Source organism: Lactuca sativa, chromosome 5 (genome assembly GCF_002870075.4).
Source record: "Lactuca sativa cultivar Salinas chromosome 5, Lsat_Salinas_v11, whole genome shotgun sequence".
Lineage (NCBI taxonomy): Eukaryota > Viridiplantae > Streptophyta > Magnoliopsida > Asterales > Asteraceae > Lactuca > Lactuca sativa.
Genome location: NC_056627.2, coordinates 222544770 through 222565364, shown reverse-complemented (window position 1 = coordinate 222565364; position 20595 = coordinate 222544770). Strand labels below are relative to the sequence as shown.

Genomic DNA, 20595 nt, shown 5'->3' with positions numbered 1-20595 from the left:
GAGTAAGAAGGCTTTTGTCCCTCATTCTTCATTTTTTGGTCTCTAATTGCTTCCCCTTGTTCCCTTTCACTCCCAAGCATGTCTTTTGGACTGAAAACAAAATTTAAACATTATTAAGTACCTTTTGTCCAAATTATACACATAATTAGTTAAAAATGAATAAAAATGTATGCTAAATAATTAACTAATTATGCACATATCATACATAGATAAGAATGCTATACCTGCCCCATCGTCATTATGTTTCGCATTTGTGAGCTTGAAGTACAAATTGAGAGATAAAATTTTTAAAAAAACACACAGAAATATTTTTGTAGTTTTTGGATATTAAGAACAAAAAAAATATTTTTAGATTTTTGTTATATCTGAAAAATAATAAAAACAAAAGAAAAGAAAAAAAAATATTTTTGGATTTTTGGAATTTCTGAAAAATAATAAAAGTTTTACAAAGATATACAACCGAAACCATACCTTAGAAAATATGAAGCGAAATGGGCCGAGCGTTCGGTTCATTTCGGTTCCTGAAGAATTTTAGAGCCGAAATAGACCGAGCGTTCGGTTCATTTCGGTTCTCGAAAAATTTCTAGAGCCGAAATAGACCGAGCGTTCAGTTCATTTCGGTTCCCAAAAAATTTCTAGAGCCGAAATAGACCGAGCGTTCGGTTCATTTCGGTTCCCGAAAAATTTCTAGAGCCGAAATAGGCCGATCGTTCGGTAGATTTCGGTTCCCGAAAAACTTCTAGAGCCGAAATAGACCGAGCGTTCGCTCTATTTCGCTTGTACATTTTTATTGAGACGAAAGGGGTTTCGGTACTGACTCAGCTTCTATCATTCCCAAGCCTTGGAGTATTTTGTTAAAGCTTGCTTCTGCTAAGGCCTTAGTGAAGATGTCAACCAATTGATCTGATGACCGAACAAAGTGTACTTCAACATTTCCATCTTCAACGTGATCCTTGATGAAGTGGTATCTCAGTGCAATATGCTTAGTTTTGGAATGTTGCACTGGATTGTGACATATTCGAATCGCACTTTCATAGTCACAGTAAAGAGGGATCTTTTTCATGCTTAAGCCATAATCTCTAAGTTGGCTTTGTATCCATATAACCTGTGATGTACAGGATGCTGCAGCGATGTACTCAGCTTCGGCTGTGGAAAGAGACATGCAAGTTTGTTTCTTTGACTGCCAGCTGACAAGTTTTCCATCAAGAAACTGCCATCTGCCGGTTGTGCTCTTTCGGTCCAATCCACATCCACCAAGATCAACGTCAGAAAAAACTTGAACAAAGAAGCCAGATTTTGCAGTATACCAAATACCGAGAGACGCGGTTCGCTTCAAATACCGGAAGATATTTTTCACTGCAATCATATATGAGGTTCTCTTGGATTTGCTTGAAACCTGGCACAATAACAGACAGAAAACATAATGTCCGATCTACTAGCCGGTAGATATATCAGTGACCCTATCATTTGACGATAGAGAGTCACGTCAACAGTCGGTTTCTCAAGATATGGAGTCAGCTTCGTGCCAAATGTCATTGGAACCTTTACTTTGGAATCTCCCGTCATGCCAAACTTTGCCAACAGAGTCTTCGTGTATGCTTCCTGATTAATGAAGATGCCTTCTGGTCCCTGTCTTATATTCAGTCCAAGGAAAAAGTTAATCGGACCCATTATGCTCATTTCAAACTTAGTCTCCATCAACTTCCTGAAATCAGCTGTTAAGCTAGGATTCGTGGAGCCGAAGATGATTTCATCGACATAAATTTGAACTATCATTAAGTGTTCGCCTTCTTTCTTGCGAAAGAAAGTTGCGTCGACCAAACCTTGTTTGAATTTAGACATTTTGAGAAATTGTGTTAGAGTTTCATACCAGGATCTCGGTGCTTGCTTCTATCCATAGACTGCTTTATCTAGTATGTAGCAGTGATCAAGATGCTTCTCGTTCACAAATCCGGGTGGTTGCTCAACGTATACCTTTTCTTCGAGTTCTCCATTCAAGAAAGCACATTTTACATCCATTTGGAATACTTCGAAGTTTTTATGTGCATCCTATGCCAAAAAGATTCTTACTGATTCCAACATTGCTACTGGAGTGAAGGTCTCTTCATAGTCTATTTCTTCTTCCTGGCAATATCCTTTTACCACTAGACCCGCTTTGTTTCGAATGACGTTACCCTCTTTATCCAACTTATTTCTGAAAACCCATTTTAATCCGACTACTAATACATCCTTTGGTGTGGGAATCAGCCTCCAAACCCGATTTTGTTCAAACTCGTGGAGTTCGTCTTGCATTGTTTGCACCCAATCAGAGTGATCAAGAGCAGCATTTACCGTCTTCGGTTCAATTTTAGAGATAAACGAATTAAACATGCAGAATTCTACTTGAGAGAATAGAGAAGTTTGCTTCGCTTTCATTTGTGAGCGTGTGAGAACTCCCTCATATGATTCACCGATTATTTGAGTTTTAGGATGATCCTTTGTCCATTTAACGAGAGGAGGGTAATTTGGATCATAGGCAGGATCCAACTCAAAATTGACCTCTTCTTCTAGTTCTGACAGATTGCCTTCGTCATTTGCATTTTCGTTCTCCCCCTCAAATGGAAAACTGAATCTTGTGTCAGATTCAGTGCTCTCCCCCTCATATGGATCTTCATGGGTTGGGGTTTTTTATGGATTCTCCCCTAGAAAGGTATGTTGGTAGTTTTTGGTGTAGACGAACCCTCCCCCTGGATTGTAGTGCTTTCTTTTGGAGGGTCATTAGCAGCTGCTTGATCACTTGCTACAGTAGGTTCGCTTTGTGTTTTCTTCTTGGTTGGTTGTTGAGGTTCGCTTTCCATGTATTTGGCAGCTTCATCAATAATTTTCTTCAATGAATAGATTTCGTTATCTGTTGCTTTCGCTTCTGAATGGATCGCCCTCTCTGGTTCATCAAAGAGCAGCATGTACTCTTCAAATAGATTGGAAATGGGAATAGAGACTTTACCTTATTCCGGAAAGATTTATTCTGTTGAACCTTCGCTTGCTTGAATCTTCTTCATGTAATTATCATCAAAAGTTACATAGTAGGTTTCTTCAATTTTCCTTGAGCGTTTATTGAGAACCCTATATGCTTTTGAGGTAAGTGAATAGCCAAGAAAGATCCCTTCGTCTGCCTTACCATCAAATTTGTTTCGGTTCTCTTTGGAGTTGAATATGAAGCATCTTAAACCGAACACGTGGAAAAACTTTACATTTGGCTTGCAATTGTTCAAAATCGTGTATGGAGTGATGGAAAATCGCTTGTTAAGGAAGGACCGATTCTGAGTGTAACAAGCAGCGACTATAGCATCTGCCCAGAAGTATAATGGAAGAGAAGCGAAACTCAGCATGGTTCGTGCAGCTTCACACTGTGAACGGTTTCGCCTTTCAACTATCCCATTCTGTGGTGGAGTATAAGGAGAAGAGAAGTTATGAGTTACTCCCTTTTCATCCAGAAACTCTTCAAAGTCTTTATTTTTGAACTCCAGACCGTTATCGCTTCTTATGTTTCTGACCACCTTTCGCAGCTGCAACTCCACCTGCTTGATAAAAACCATCAGCTTGGGAGTCGCCTCAGATTTCTGTTTAAGAAAGAAAACCCAGGTGAAGCGTGAAAAATCATTTACAATTAAAAGTATAAACTTACTACCACCAATGCTTTCGATAGATGAAGGACCACATAGATCGATGTGCAGTAGTTCAATAGGTTCGATAATTTTTGTATTGATACGAGAAGGGTGACTATTTCTGCTTTGCGTGCCCATCTCACATGCTGCGCACAGGTTTTCTTTGTCAAATTTAAGAACAAGAAGTCCACGCACGTGATTACCAAGCACCAGCTTATTTATATCTTTAAAGTTCAGGTGCGATAGTCTTCGGTGCCACAACCAACTTTCATATGTGTTCGCCTTCGACAGCAAGCATATTGTTGGCTTTCCTTTTATCGGGTTGAGATTTAGAAGATACATTTCCCCTTTGCGCTCAGATTTCAACAGAATTTTCTTCGTTCGCTTTTCAATTATCTCTGAGCCCTCATCATCAAATGATACTTTCAAACCGATTCCCACGACTAGTTGAGAAACACTGATGAGGTTGTGTTGTAGTCCTTCCATGTAGTCTACTTTTCTTATTGAGAATTCTCCGTTGGTGATCATCCCATACCCTTTGATCATGTCGTATGAGTTGTTTCCATATTTAACACATCTACCACCCTTAAGGGACCAAAACTCCCTAAGCTCTTCCCTCCTTCCTGTCATATGAGGAGAGCAGCCACTGTCAATATACCATTCTTCGTCAAACTGCTCGTCATTGATAACCTGCAAAATTTAAGCAGATTTAGGAACCCAAAGTCTCTTGGGCCCTTGTGAGTCTTTTACAGAATAGGGAATTGCAACCGAAAGATCAACAATATATGTTCTTTTTATTAAAGTGGTTTCATCTTTTTGTTTGATGGTGTAAACTTTGATTTTATTTTTATCTTGTTTTATCAGGGGCGTTTTATTGTTAGATGGTTTCTCATCTGAGGTTTTCTTTGGAGTCCTAGAGTTAGCTGACTTTTTGGTATTTTGGACTTCAGAATCTGAGTACAACTTTCCCTTTCATTTGATATCCTTCATAGAGTTGGATTTTGGTTGAGAGTGAGGTGGATGAGATTTAGGACCGAAACATGACTTTCGGTTCTGAGAACTTGTGTTGGGACTGAAACTTGACTTTTGGTTCTGAGCTCTTGTGTTGGGACCGAAACTTGACTTTCGGTTTTGAGCGTAGTAAGAGTTGGGACCGAAACAGGTCCTTCAGTTCACTTGACTGCATGACTGGCAGTGATTCACCTGTGCTTCCTTTTTCATCTTTAGATTAGAAGCTTTTTTAGAGTGAACATAATTATGATTTTATGATTGCCAAAACTGTTTTCTTTCATTGAGGTTCTTCATGTATTTTTTGTTCCTCTGGCGTTTCTGTTCAACAAGTTGCTCTTGATTCAAATGAATGTTGGCCTTAGGTTTCGTTTTCTTCTCATGAGCTTTGGTTGTTGTTGATGATTCACTGGAGACTTTCAGTGGTTCGCTTGGTATATATTTTGTACCACTTGTACTAGGTTTATCAAAGCTTGAGGGTTTGTTGAGGGGTTCAGGAATGTATTGTCCCTTAACTCTCCATGAGGTTTGCTCTAACAAACCAACTGTTTCGTCTGCGTTGTCGATAGGAGCAGACCAGAAGTGGTTATCGCAACCTTCAACGTTGTCCTTGTCAACCATGGACGCCAACCCCGTTGTCTATTTCTTAGTTACTCCAGTGACTGCATACACTTGGTTTAGAGTTGTTTGCACCTTCTGATAAACAACAACCTTTTCTTTGAGTTTCTTGGATTTGTACTTTGACACCCGAGCGTATTCAACCAAATTTTCGGCTACGAGTGGTTTTGTTGCTTCGGGTTCGCTTTTAAAAAATTCTGAACAATCAACCTCGTCTTCTCCAGAGATTTCGCTCATCTCACTGTCCTCATAGAATTCAGAAGTGGTTTCTACGGAGATTTCGCTCATCTCATTGTCCTCGGTCTTGATTTTTAATTTAGCGTTTTCGTCCAGTAAATTCTTAAGCATGGATTTATGTTCTTCAAAGTCAATGAAAGATTCAATTTTGTCCGGTCCATATTTTTAGGTTACTGAAATCTCATATGAGGACATTATTGATTCACATTCAGCAATGACTTCGTCTTCCTTAAATTCTAGGAAGGGCAAAATCATTTTATGAATTTTTTTTACCTATCTCACAATCTAGATGTAACTGGGTGATGTTAGTATATAAGCCTTTAGCAATTAAACAGAAAACAATTCTTTGTTTCAAAAACTTCAAATTGTCTCGTTGCACATAAATAAGTTCATCCCTAGCCCTAACTAACGCTAATTCCTTCTGCTGAATCCACATTCTTCTTTCCTCACTCTTGGAAGCTTCCCTGTTGTGTTGGTTAGTTAGGTTAGAATTTGCTAAGTGAGTTTGCATAAGACTGCCACTTAAGTTAGAAAACTTGAATTTTAATTTATTTAGTTCTTGATCATAGTTTGTTACTGGTATTTTGAGTGATTCTAGGATAGATTGTACTTTTTTGATCAACTGATCGCAATCGTTGATCTTTTCACTCACAGGCTTGGCAGTGAAACATTTTTCTTCCTTCACTTTCTCATGCTTACTTTCGGTTGTTACCATTAAGCATCTCCCAACCGACTCAACAACTCTTTCTTTCACCACATAAGTCTGTAGTCCAGACTTCTACTCCACCAAAATCATCATCAATAACATGTTTCTGCACAATTAAAGCATTCATAGAGACGTTAGTTGTTTTCTTCTTCTTTATCTCCTCCAGCTTTCTCATGTAGTAAGCTTCGTCGTCTTCACCATCCTTCTTCTCAGCCATCTTCCTTAGCATGCAATCCTTGGCAAAGTGGTTCTTGCCATGACAGTAGTTGCAATCGTACCTAGAGTCTCCCACAATTTTACTCTCCTTCTTTTCATCATCCTTTTGAGAGGTGTTTTTGGTTTCTTCTTTCACCTTATTCTCAGAAGACCTATAGCTTCCCTGCCAGTTTCGGTTCTTGTTGACCGGCAACTTTCTGCGAGCAAACTTCTTTAGGTTTGTAACCATCATTGCATATTCTTCATTGGATAGGTCACACTCTGACATATCAGATTCCTCCTCTTCGTCTGCTACATTCTTGCTCTTAGAAACGAGGGCCAGTGAACCCACGCCCGAAATTACCTCCGCTTCCTTTGTCACCACGCTTTCATGAGATTTGAGTATACCCATCAGTTTCGCTAGTGAATATGATTTAAATTGCTTATGAGCCTTCACGGTCGAGACCACTGCCATCCATTCGGGCCTTAAGTCATTCATGAATTTCACCTTTTGTTCGATCACCTTCCTTTCAATACCATACTTCATCATCTTGCTAAGCAAATGGTTGAACCGATCGAATGTCTGAATGAGTTTCTCTTCAGACTTTTGTTCGAAAGCACCAAACTCGGAGAGCAGTAGGGTTTGGATCGAGTGCTCTAGATCCTCATCAGTTTAATATAATTCTTTCAACCTATCCCATATTTCTTTAGTTGTTGTGCATGCACTTACCATACGAAAAGTGTCAGATTGCAAAGCAAATCTTATCATCCTCATGACTTTAACATTGCATAACACTTTGTCTTTTTCGTCTTGAGGGATCTTATATACGTCCGCCAAGAGTTGGTTATACTCTTTTTGAGTCTTGACCGTTCGGTTTGTTCCAGAGTGAACAAACATACCCAATGTTATTGCTTCCCAGATGAGATAACCGTTGTCTTCAGATCCAACGACATAGTCTTCAAAGTGATGCACCCATACTTCATAATCTTGAGTGTAGAGAATGGGAACCCTCATAGTGGATCCTATACTGTTGGAGATGTTGATTGGATTGACTTGAGAATCGTCGTGAGACATGATGACAAACTTCTTCTTTTAATCTGCTTGAATCAAACTTGTAAAGTTGAAACTAGGGTTTTATCGAACACCAGATACACCTTCGACAAGAAGAGGACGGCTTCTATATATTCAATAAAAGCGGAAACCCTAATGGATTCTTCAAACAGAAGAGATGCATATATATTACACAATCTCCTGCTCTGATACCAATTGATGAGAATAATAAGTTACAGATCGATAGATTCTAAACAGAAAAACAAGAATGAAGTAATCAAAGAACACAAGAATGGATCAAATGGTGTCGAATGATTAATAACCCACAACTCAAAAGAGCTCGATGAAGAAATTCGACTGTAGAGGTGTGTTTAGGGTTACAATGCAAAAGCAATAAATAATCTCTACCCGTGAAAGATATACATGCATGCATAATATATACGCTAACCCTAATGATAAACCATGGACAGGCCCAAACCAGGTAAACAAAATAACGACACTAAGCCCATATGATGCAACACTCTAGACCTAACACAAACGGATGCAACTGCAATCATAGTATGGACTGTCGTCATTTTTTCCACTGGGGAAAAGGTCTCCTCATAGTCAAAACCGTACTATTAGGAATACCCTTTTGCTACAAGTTTGGCCTTGTACCACTCAATAGACCCATCAGCTTTTTTTTTTTATCTTGTACACCCAACGAAAACCAATATTATGTTTTCTAGGAGAAAGGGAAAACAAATCCCATGTATATGTCTGATGAAGAGCAATGAGTTCCTCAAACATAGCATTCTGCCAAAGAGGATCTAATACAACTTCTCTATATGATTCAGGTTCAGACAGATGATGGATGTTCACTATAAATGAAGCAAATGGTCCTAAGTATGTAGAGTAAGCAAAATCTAGAAGCTTGGTTGACTTTATAGGACGAGTAGACCTCCTGAGGGGTGGTGGTAGAGGTGGATCTTCAATTTCAACACTAGAAGGAGCAGACTCGGGAGCAGGAAGATTCGAGGAACTCTCTGAAGAAGTGGGTGTGTCATGAGCTGAAGGATCAGGTTGCATAGATAGGTCTCAAGCCTCTATCTCCTCATCGAAAGTATCATTATGTAGAAGGTCTGACTTTGTTACATTATGGGCTGTAGCAGGAATCGAGTAGAAAGGAATATGTTCCAAAAACGTGACATGCCGGAAAACATATAATTTCTTACTCATAAGATCATAGCAACGGTATCCTTTATGTCCAACACCATACCCCAAAAATACACAAATAGCATATTTCGGCCCCAACTTGTTCCTCTCAAAATGAGGACGAAGAACAAAACAAGTACATCCAAAAACTCATAAGGCTGAGTAGTCTGGTAGGTGACCATATAGCTTCTCAGAAGGAGACATTCATGAATTCAATGAAGTAGGGATATGATTAATCACATAAACAACAAGTAAGATTGTTTCTCCCCAAAAGGCACTAGGGACATGCGCAGACAGGAGCAATGAGCGGGATGTCTCAACAATATGACGGTGTTTTCATTCTGCCACACTGTTTTGCTAAGGAGTGTCAGTACACGATGATTGGTGTATGGTACCATTAGAAGCAAGTAACTAAGTAAAATCATTAGAGGTATATTCACCCCCTAAGTCACACTTGAAGCACTTGTTCACAGCCGAATGTTAAGTTTAAACAAGATCTCTAAAATTGTTGTAAATGCCAAGGAAATCATATTTGTGTTTCATAAGATAAACCCAGGTATATCGAGTATAATTATCTATAAAAGATACATAATAGGTTGACTCACCCATTATGGATGTTGGTGCAGGACCCCAAACATCAGAATGAATAATATCAAAAGGAGCAGTAGAACAAGACATACTTTACAGAAAGATAAAGCAGAGAATTTTGCCAGTTTACAACCACTACAATCAGAAATATCACAAGTGTTCAAATGAACCAAAACACCAGTAGATGGTAGAAAACTCAAACTTGATATAGATACATGTCCCAAACGAGAATGCTAAAGATAAAACTCAGACGACAAAGGACTTACATGGAAAGAAGACAAATCAATGTTGGAGGCAGCAACTGCAGATACTTCCAGAACCTTTGAGACATATAGTTCCCCCACCCTACGGTCGATCCCAATCACCTTCTGGGTGTGTTAATCATGTATGACACAAATAGAATCAGAAAAGAACACCTAATTACCAGACTTACACAACTGACTGACTGAAGCAAGATTCAAAGTAAGTTTGGGAATGTAATAAATGTCAGGGAGAGTGATATGAGAAATAAAGACAAGCCTAAAACCCTCGACTAGCATGGATTTGTCACTAGCAGACATAACAGAGATAGATGACACATGTGACAAAGAAGTAAATGATGACAAATGAGGAGTCATTTGATGGGTTGCACTAGAGTCTAAAATCCACAAAGATGAGGGAATACCTGAGGTACTGGATGAAGTAGGACCAACATGAGACATAGATGCAGACATGGCAGTGGGATTAAAGGCCAAATATTGTTTGAAACTCTCAAAAACCTTAGGAGCCAATACAGATGGCGACATGTTTCCGATTTATTCTGTGTCAACTGGTGGTGTAGCAGCAACAACAAACTGTGGAGGACGAGGTGTCCATGGAGGAGTGCCAGAGGAATGTGGTTGAAACTTCTATTGATCATATCTATTATGTTGTCCCAACTAAGGCTAGCCAGATTTACCCTTGTTAACTTACAATGGACACTGAGCTTTCCAATGATTTTTCTGTTTGCAGAATACACACTCATCATAAGCAACCGTTGGAGTTTGTTGAGACTGATTAGGGGAAACATCAAGCACAGTAGGAGTGGAAGTAGGAATGGAGGTTACTTTAAACCCTTTATCCGTGTGAGACTTGATACGAGTTTCTTCAACAATCAGCTCATGAACAACAAAATCCACTGAGGGAAGGGGGAATGATGAAGAATCGTTCCACGAAGGCCTTCAAAATTAGAATGCAAGGCCATTAAAAACTGAACCAAACATTGTTCTTCCCTCCTAGCAATATAAGGCTAAAAATCTTTAACTCTTTAGATTCGATAAAAGCCAATTGATCCCACAAATCAGACATAGCAGCATAAAAATCTTTAATACTTTGGTCATTTTGTCGAAGAGCACGAATATCATATTCTAACTCATAATGTTTAGCAAAGTTGGACTGAGTATACAATCTGTTCAAGTGATTCCAGACTTCCTTTGTTGTGTCATATTTAGCCAACTGCATACCAATAGACCGTGTAACAGAATTGTTAATCTAAGTAATGACTTCGAGTTATCAGTCTCCTAAGCATCAACCAACAAATCAAAATTGTCAGCTTGAGGCACTGAGGGTTTAGCTTTATTCCTAGTGACATATCCCCACATATTCTTCCCACAAAGGAAGTTCTTCATAACATAACTCCAATACGTATAATTCTTTCCATCTACTCAAGTACTACTTGCCTGAAAGGAATCATCCTTTCCAGTCATGTTGGTAAACGATAAATAACCAAAACAATAGATAAGCAATATGAGATAAGAAAAGCAACAAACCAACAAAAGCAACCAATCAAACAACAACATCAAACGAATACCAAAAAACAAACAAACATCGGCAACGAAGAAGCATCAAACAGATTGAAAACGAAAAGGGCACAGATGACTGCTAGAAAACCTTCTAACAATGTATCAAACCTCCACTCTAATACCATGATAATATTTCCATATGATTATTGAAAGAGAGAAATTACAAGGTTCTCAATGAAAAGCATAAAGGTTACAAAGAAGAAACGAGAGAATAAATACTAGCTAAGATAAAACCTTAAAGGGCCCATAAACACGTGGGCTAATAACATATAGGGTAACATTGATTTGTTGCATTTTTCTAGAAATACGATTGTTTCCTTCCTTTGCCTTGTCCTTTTGAGTCTTTTCCATCATTGTTGAATATAAATTGCAAGTTGAAACTTCCCCAACTTTGTATCCTCATGATTTGATATTTAAACAAACAATAGTGTAATTAGAATTTACATGAGTTCCAAAAAGGATCAAATTATGATATGGTGTAACTTTTTGGTAGTGCAAAGTGTACAGTTGTATAAAACGAGTGTCATCCCAAACATGATGAAAGGCATGGGTCAAAGGGGAAAGCCCTTTGATGTAGTTTTGAGATAGAAATGTAGTGGAAAAACTCTTTCGGATGTAGCACATTATTGTAGAATGAATGCATTTTACTTAGGAAATTTTTTCCTAAGTCTTAGTAACTTATGGTCTCTTTATGATCTTATCCAAGGAATATGTAATAAATCAGTTGTTGATAACATTTCCTGAGAACAAGGCACCTCATGAAAATTTATTGGGTAAGGAATTTTGTACACCCACTTTCCCCTACTTCCTAGACTTTGATTGCCTTATCTAGGCACATGACAATTTGTACAAATGATATAAATTTGGAGAAAATCGGAGATTATGTATGTTCATAGGTTGCCTTGTGGAACAAAAGAGGTACAAACTCAACAATTTGAAAAGCCAACAGACAAGTCGCAATTTTACCTTTTTATATATAAATTTCCTTTTGGTGATTGGTATGAAGGTCATCGAACCATTGCAAATGGACACTTGGTGGATTCTTTGCCATGGTTCAATAGATTTGTGAAAACTATGAGGATGGAGCCCAAGCAAACTACGATAATGGGTTGCCAAACTAAAAACATCCCATGAAGACCTAACATGGGCCCAATGTATTTTATGCTAAATTTTCAAAAACTTATTGTGCTTTTCTAATAGCCATCATGCCTCTATATGAGCCTAAAAGTTGGCATGAGGCAATAAGCAAAGAAATCTAAGTTCTTGAAGAAAATGGAACTTGGAACATAATGGCAATGCCACTTGTAAGAAAGCAATAGAGTCAAACTGGGTTTATAAAATCAAATATAAACCATTTTTTTAGTTTGAGAATATTTTCCATTTCATATAAATTAGTTATCACAACACAAAGAGTAAGAAGGTAAACGGGCAACAAGTTGTGCCGCTAAACATTTTTGTATGATAAAACCAATTCTTTTGAAGACTACATCTATAGATATAGGGGATATAACATTGTTATGCATGATCCGTTGTACTCTATTAAGAAGCTCCACCGCATCCAGTGCAAGGAAGCCAGACGTATCAAACGCAAATGGTATTAACACATGTTGATTTTCCAAGCACGATATCTCGTATTTTGTGACTTTGCATATGGCAGCTTTTAAAGCAACATGACCCGCCTTGAAACCCCCACCCTCAAGCCTACAAGAGGGGATACCTCGGTAAGGTCCACACAAGCGTGTTTCCCTCCAACCCATCTAAAACCAAAACATTAGCCGGTCTTAGGGTTGACCTTCTTTCTGTCGAGTCAGTCAAGAAATTCGCAAGTGCTTCATTCTTGACAAAAACCCTGACACGCTTAAATATGTCAAACAAAACATCCCTAACCATATTGTGCTGGTATTTGAACCCCAAAAGTTCTTTATAATGAACTGCATGCTCTCCAAAAGAGTCCAAACACGCCCTATGGTACACCGGACACATCTCGTCAGCTGGAAATATAGGAATCATTAGCCGATATTTAAGGATGGTGTTATACTCCACATAAGACATATGTGGGTCAAGCCCGTCTATAAGGATAGCTAGAAGAAAATCTTGAGCATGTGGTGCTTGTAAACACTCAAAAACTGCATTTTGATGAACCGTCATGTCAAAATGCATTTTCATATCTTCAACAATTCTACTAAAAAGAGCACTTGCCGGTGTATGTTGGAATTTAGGGCTATATGCAAGTTGAAGGTGTAGGTTTTCATTAGACCTTTGCCCATGTAGCTAAATTGGGGAAAGCTCTTGAAGACAATGGAACTTGGAACATAATGGTTATGTCGCTGGTTAGAAAGTAATAAAGTCAAACTGCAAATATAAACCAAATGAAAAAAGTAGAACGATCTAAGGCTATACGCAAGTTGAAGGTGTGGATTTTCATTAGACCTTTGCCCATGTAGCTACATTTCATGTTCTTCGATACCTTAAAACTACATTGGGACAATGCTTATTTCTACCATCAAGTGGAAGCTTTGATCTTATGGCATATTGTGATGCAAGTTGGCTTGAGTCATTCTAACTACCTGACTATCATGCACATGTTATTTTTTAGCCTTGTGGTGCACCAGTTTCGTGGAGAACCAAGAGAAAAAGTGTTGTGTTATGATCTTCAACTTAAGTCTAATATAGAGCAATGGAAACTACACTTTTCGAAGTTACCGTTGAGTTGGCTTAGACTTAGATTCCAAACAATCAAATGCCACTCCATTAATGTGGTGCCCTTCCTCTTTGAGGTTGAGGGTTCAAGTCTCGTGGTGGATATAAGTGGAATTATGTGTTAGTTTAGGAGTAGATTATAATATTTGTATTTGACGGTTCAAAAAAATGTCATTCCATTAACGTGGGACAATGAAGTTGCACTCCACATTGCAATGAACCTAGTCTATCATGAAAGAACAAAACCATCGATGTATGATAGTAATAAGTTCGTTTATCGAAAATTGATATTTCTACATATTTTTTTTACAAATAATTTGCTCTATTTAAATAAAAAGCATGCTTAGTTTTGGTCCACCGACCTCGAAATTGAATGATTTAAATAGACCATGAATCAAAACTTTCGAGAAAAAAACGGATAAATTACAAAGAAGTAACTAACGACCACCATATTTGCTACAACTACTCCCAACCCCACACGTAGACTATTACCTTGCAATTCCAAATCTATCAAAACCATCATCACGGATAATTGTACAGTATGCATAAGATATATATGCAAGATTTAAGAAAAGTAGGGCCAAGATCACCTAAAGAGTTTCGGATTATCGCATGTATTGAAGGAAACAAAAAGATTCTTTTACAAGGTAAAATCAAAAGCCATACCCATGATCCATGGGGGTTGGCTTTTGATATAAGAGCAATCAGCAAATCCTTAATTTTTGAGACCTAATCCCCAACGATCATTGCCTCTTGTTATCTCGTAAATCAACAAAAACAAGAGACGTTTACAAAGTTCATCGATATTTGTTTGATTACCCTTCGTTTTCTTTCTCTTCGACCTACATTCATCTTCATCGGCGCAACCAGGTACATTATTTCTAACGTCTACCATATATCTGGTTTTCGTCATTAATGGTGAAAATGTGTTTGATTTCCTTATTGGGTACCTCCTGTTTTCTCATCAGCATCGGTTTTCCTGGTTTCTTCTTCAATTCATAACACAATAATCAATGAATGAGAACAACATGAATCCACCAACAGCGGTTGAACCCACCAGCAACAGTTTAAAAGAAGCACTTTGTGCTCAACAACGCCTCCTCCAAAAACTTTACAATGAATTGGATGTTGAAAGAGAAGCTGCTGCTACCGCAGCCAGTGAAGCATTATCCATGATACTTCGTCTTCAAGGAGAAAAAGCCGCTGTAAAAATGGAAGCCGAACAATACAAAAGGTTAGCAGAGGAGAAAATGAATCATGCCGAGGAATCTTTCCAGGTATTTGAAGAAATTATGTACCATAAAGAAATGGAAATCGCTTCTTTAGATTACCAAGTTCAAGCCTATCGTTACAAGCTAGTAAGCTTAGGAATCGATGATCTTGGAGCCAACGAATTCAAATTCCCTGAGAATTTATTACAACGAAATGAAACCCTAGTTGGGGAAACAAGCTCAGATGTTCATGGTATCACCAAAAAGAACACTCCACCTCCAAAACGTTTAAAGTTATCAAATTTGAAAAAGGGTACTGCTACTCTTAAAAGGGATAGATCGATACAAGATGATTCTGATACGATTGCAAAAATAGTGGAAGAAAGTTCACGTGAACGTGAAGATGAAAATAATCAAGCTTTTGAATTTGGTTTGAAGACCGAAGGTTCTACATCTGTCGATATCAATTCGTATTTGGAACAAATACGAAAATTAGATAAATTAGTAGAAGAAATGGCGGGAGAGCAGAACTTTTGTTCGTTTGCTAAAACTTCAAGATCTTCATCAGTTCGTTCTAAACTTAACGAATTGGATCGAACGCAAAGTGCAATGAATTTCCAAAAGTGGACAGATGAAAAAGTATCTTCCAATACATGTTCGACAAGTGTCCATGATGTCTTTGAAGTTCCTCAGATTAAGGGATATGAAAAACCATATGAGAAAGACGAAGAGAAATCGATTAAAGATGATGAAAAAAGTAAAAAGTTGGTTGCTTTTCATATAGAACCTGTAAAATCATATGAAAAGGAAGAATTTTTTTCAGGGAAAAAGCCTTTACTTCCGAAACATAAAGACAAAAAGGTGTTTTTGCCTGGAGATGGTATTAATGTTGACTGCCATATGGCGCTATTTCGGCATGCCACGTGTGCTGCTGAGATTGCTGAGATAGCTGAGGCGGCTGAGGCTGAAACTGAAAATGAAAACGTAGAGCAAAATGTAAGACAAGAGGGACAAGAATTGAGATTGTTGTATGAGATTCGTGACAAATTAAATTCAATACAATCGGATATTAGAAGCAAAAACACAAAAGTCAACAAGTCTTCTCCAAATTGCGACTTACCCATGCTTCAACTTAGAGAGGTATGTAATCACTTTTCTCATATGAATAGAAAGTAAGAATTTAAAGCCCTTTATAAAAACCTTGTCGCTTATGAATATGTCATTGTTAGTATTCAAATTGTTTATTCGGCCTTTGAATGGCTAAGCTCTTAACCATTAAGAGGTTTGAATGATTCTAACACTAAATGGTTCAGTTTTATCAAACAAGCTAAATGAAAAGTTTCATCACTTTATACGCCTTAAGTTGTGCGCTCTTTTATATGATCATGGCTAATTAACGGTTGTTGATATTTATCGACACACAGGCAATGATGCATTTCTGGTTTTGACCACTTCCTTCAAGCTCAAAGAATGGCTACTTACAACATAATTTACCAAGTAAGAGAATACTTGTTGTTTACTGCAACTTTTGACATGTCATGAAAAAGGTATCTTCGCCAACTAGACACAAAAGTCAAGGAACCTCCTGTGTTGACGTCTTTTAACACAAGGATTGTAAGTTGTTCTAGTGACTTGTATACAATTATAGTGATGTATTTAGTATAAGTTTCATACACTTGTATATAATAATGCTGCTTTGTCAAACTTATTGTTGCTTGCAGATTATATTAATATTTTCATTGTGTTTGTTACGATATAGTTTCTTATTACAACATTTTGGTTTGAGGATGAAGTTTACGATAGTTTTCAATGAAATTCACAATCGTTGGTGACTTTTGACTTGATGTTGAAACTGATGTGAAAATTCATCGTGAGCCATATAATTTAAGGGACTTTTAACTTGGTGTTACACTTGATATCGCAGGACCTCATTGTTATTTATTGTGAATCAATTTTGAATCACATTATGGTATCATAAGTGACTTTTTACTTGGGCTTTGTTTGCCATGCGTTGGCAGAAAAAATAGTTTTTAGCTTATAAACTAGCTTATCAATAAGTTATTTTGAGTAACTTATAAAAACTTAGCTTATAATTAAGTTAGTTAATACTTAAGTTATTTTTGTGGTCTCACCAAACACCAATTGCAATAAGTTCAAAAAATAATATAGATTATGCGTATAAAACAAAGCCTTGGTGCTAGAACTAATAGGAAAATCATTTGTGGACCATCATAATTTATGGCTAACCATCATTTATGGAATGGTTAACTTGGTATTTATATTTTTAATCCATTTAAATAAATTGTCTTGTATGATAGAGCAAACTAGATAGACGGTGAAACGCCAACGAAAGGGTGAAAGTGAAATAAGGTTTTCATGAAAGGGTGAGGGCGAAGTGGAATCAATTTTTTGGATATGATGTAGAATGGTCCTTGTGATGGTGGTATGCTGAAGAAAGCATGAGATAGGATGTTGGGAAATAAATGTGATTATATTTTCAAGACAAAATTACATAAATGGTCATTATGGTTGACAAAATCGACCAATTATGGTCCTTATGACGAATTCTTTACACACATGGTCCCTGTGGTTTCAAAATCTTGCAAAAACGGTCATTTTGACTAACGGCGTTAACTTTTTCAGTTAAGTCCTATGTGAAATGACATATTTGTCCTTCATGCATAAGGACGCTTTATGTAATATGTTTCTACCACAGAGACCATTTATGTAATTTTCTCTATTATTTATTATTTTTTTATTTAGTTTAATTATATATTTAAGGATTTAGATTTGTTTAAATTTATTGTTTAATATATATATATATATATATATATATATATATATATATATATATATATATATATATATACATGCTAACATTTTTTAACGTTTTGCTCAAATTATTTTTTCTAATCTTTTTGACATTTTCTTCAAGTAAATTTATTAATGTTTTTTATGTTGACGTTTTATTCGAATATTATTTTTTTTTTTTTTTTTTGACGTTATGTTCGAATACATTTTTCAACTATATAAGGTTGTATAATTATTATTTTTGTAAACTAATTTATTAATATTTTTTTACAAAAAAGTGTAAAATGTTTGTTAAACGTGAATATGATTAATATAGATTAGGTAGACATAGGCTAAGCTGAGACCGCCTCACAACGTTGCCGAGAACGACCAAGTCATTTCACATTGAAAACATAATTAAAAGTGAATTAAGTTACGAATTATAATTACAATAGTCGTGAAATCCTTTAACAAATATAAACATACTATATGTTGAAAAATTTATTCGAACATAACGTCAAAAAAATAAATAAATAAATAAATAATATTCGAATAAAACGTCAAAATAAAAAACATTAATAAATTTACTTGAAGAAAATGTCAAAAAGATTAGAAAAAATAATTTGAGTAAAACGTTAAAAAATGTTAGCATATATATATATATATATATATATATATATATATATATATATATATATATATATATATATATATATATATTAAACAATAAATTTAAACAAATCTAAATCCTTAAATATATAATTAAAATAAATAAAAAAATAATAAATAATAGAGAAAATTACATAAATGGTCTCTGTGGTAGAAACATATTACATAAAGCGTCCTTATGCATGAAGGGCAAATATGTCATTTCATATAGGACTTAACTGAAAAAGTTAACGTCGTTAGTCAAAAGGACCGTCTTTGCAATATTTTGAAACCACAGGGACCAATTGTGTAAAGAATTTGTCATAAGGACCATAATTGGTCGATTTTGTCAACCATGAGGACCATTTATGTAATTTTGTCTATTTTCAAACTTGAATTTATCTTTAATTATAAATGTTAGTTTGTGTTGGTTAATATTTTGTGGGACTAATATTATAAAAGCTCTAAATTTTTAACACATAATTGGAAAAAGCCCTAATATTTTTTTATTATTGCTATGGCCACAACTTTATCGCAGAATTATTGTTCTAGCCTACTTAACGAGTTTCATGGTTAACTTGGTTAATTTTTTTACAAAATCAATCCTAAAAAGTTCAAATTTTGTCCTTGAGGTTTGCAATAAATTACCCCATATGGTTTTTTAACATTATTTTTTGTTTTTTGTATATTTTATTTATTTTCGGTTTTTTTTATAAATATATATACATTTTTTATTTTCTTTTTTATATATATTTTATTTATTTTCATTTTTTACTTTATTTTTCAACAATTTGAACCTTTTTTTTACCTTTTGTTTTCTATATTTTTTTCTATTTTAGTTATTTATGTCTTTTCTAATGTTTTTATTTATTTAGATTCAAGAACTTGAATTCAATTTAAATTACTATAAGTTTTTTTTATAGAGACCGACTATTATTATATTTTTTGTTCTTTCTTTTAGTCTATTATAAAATTGAAAAATATTATCTTGAATTTAAACTATTGATATCACATATAAAAATATGATTTAATTTGCAAATTATATAACACATTGCAACACTAAATCTCAATAAACAATCTATTTTTTTTAATTTTCATTTTTTCATAACATAAATATAATAGCACTAGAGAAAAAAAGAATAAAAAGAAAATAAATTGGACCGATATTACAAATATAAACATAACTATCTTATTTACTTGAATAAAAATAAAAAAAAAATTACAAAAACTATAAATTATCAAAATTGTAATATACTCTAATATATTAATACATTTTACATTTTTTGGGAAAAGGTCAATAAAAAGTTAAAAATACAAAAAAAAAAAAAAAAAAAAAAAAAAAAAAAAAAAAAAAAAAAAACAAATAATTGAAATACAAGTAAGAAAAAAAATGTTAAAAATATAATATGAAAAGAAAAATGAAAAAAAAAAACTTTAATATACTCTATATATACACTAAAAAAATAGAAAACAAAAGGTAAAAAAAATCAAACGGTTGAAAAATAAAGTTAAAAAATGAAAATAAATAAAATAGATATAAAAAAGAAAATAAAAAATGTATATATATTTATAAAAAAAAAAACCGAAAGTATACAAAATATACAAAACCCGAAAAATAATGTTAAAAAAACATATGACGTAATTTTTTGCAAACCTCAGGGACCAAATTTGAACTTTTTATGACTGATTTTGTAAAAAAAAATTAACCAAGTTAACCATGAAACTCGTTAAATGTGTTAGAACAATAATTATGCGAGAAAGTTGTGGCCATAGCAATAATAAACAAATATTATGGTTTTTTCCAATTACTCATTAAAAATTTAAGACTTTTATATTGTGCAGGTTATGAAAATGTAGGGACTTGGATGTAATTTTTTATTATTTGTGGATTTAAGTGTAAAATTAGATATTTATGTGTAGTTGGGGTTTTCATCGATCACAATCATCTCATTTTGTTTAGATAGCTCACGTCTTCTTCTCTCACTCTCGAGATTAGGGTTTCGTTGCATATTTCAGAATACGTTGTTCTTATATAAGTAATCTTTATAAATTAAGTGTTGAGTGAATTGTAGTGAGTTTACGTTGTATTTTTTTTTTTTTGATGTATGACGTTCTAGTCTATAGTAAAATAGATGGGTCATGTTATGATTCTCTGTTGTGTTTTCTAAAATGATATCAGAGCGAG

At 35.2% G+C, this 20595-nt stretch overlaps 2 protein-coding genes across 2 annotated transcripts; one reads left to right on the top strand and one right to left on the bottom strand.

Moving 5' to 3' along the window:
- Positions 1-2681: 2681 nt before the first annotated feature.
- Positions 2682-4274, bottom strand: LOC111878154 (uncharacterized). The gene is made up of 3 exons (XM_023874666.1): positions 3927-4274; positions 3158-3599; positions 2682-2947 (listed from the first exon to the last, which is right to left on the bottom strand). The coding sequence occupies exons 1-3, from the start codon at positions 4272-4274 to the stop codon at positions 2682-2684; spliced, it is 1056 nt and encodes a 351-aa protein (XP_023730434.1).
- A 10059-nt stretch (positions 4275-14333) lies between these two features.
- On the top strand, positions 14334-16764 carry LOC111878153 (uncharacterized). The gene is made up of 3 exons (XM_023874665.3): positions 14334-14631; positions 14730-16112; positions 16397-16764. The coding sequence occupies exons 2-3, from the start codon at positions 14775-14777 to the stop codon at positions 16418-16420; spliced, it is 1362 nt and encodes a 453-aa protein (XP_023730433.3). The 5' UTR covers positions 14334-14631; positions 14730-14774; the 3' UTR covers positions 16421-16764.
- The last annotated feature ends 3831 nt before the right edge of the window (positions 16765-20595 follow it).

Bases quoted from the DNA above. Each gene is read 5' to 3' on its own strand.
- LOC111878153 (XM_023874665.3), top strand. From the start codon at position 14,775: ATGAATGAGAACAACATGAATCCACCAACAGCGGTTGAACCCACCAGC. The intron at 16,113-16,396 runs GTATGTAATCAC...ATCGACACACAG, and splicing joins CCATGCTTCAACTTAGAGAG to GCAATGATGCATTTCTGGTT.
- LOC111878154 (XM_023874666.1), bottom strand. From the start codon at position 4,274: ATGACAGGAAGGAGGGAAGAGCTTAGGGAGTTTTGGTCCCTTAAGGGT. The intron at 3,600-3,926 runs GCGAACACATAT...TTTCTTAAACAG, and splicing joins CAATATGCTTGCTGTCGAAG to AAATCTGAGGCGACTCCCAA. The intron at 2,948-3,157 runs GTAAGGCAGACG...ATCTATTTGAAG, and splicing joins GAACCGAAACAAATTTGATG to AGTACATGCTGCTCTTTGAT.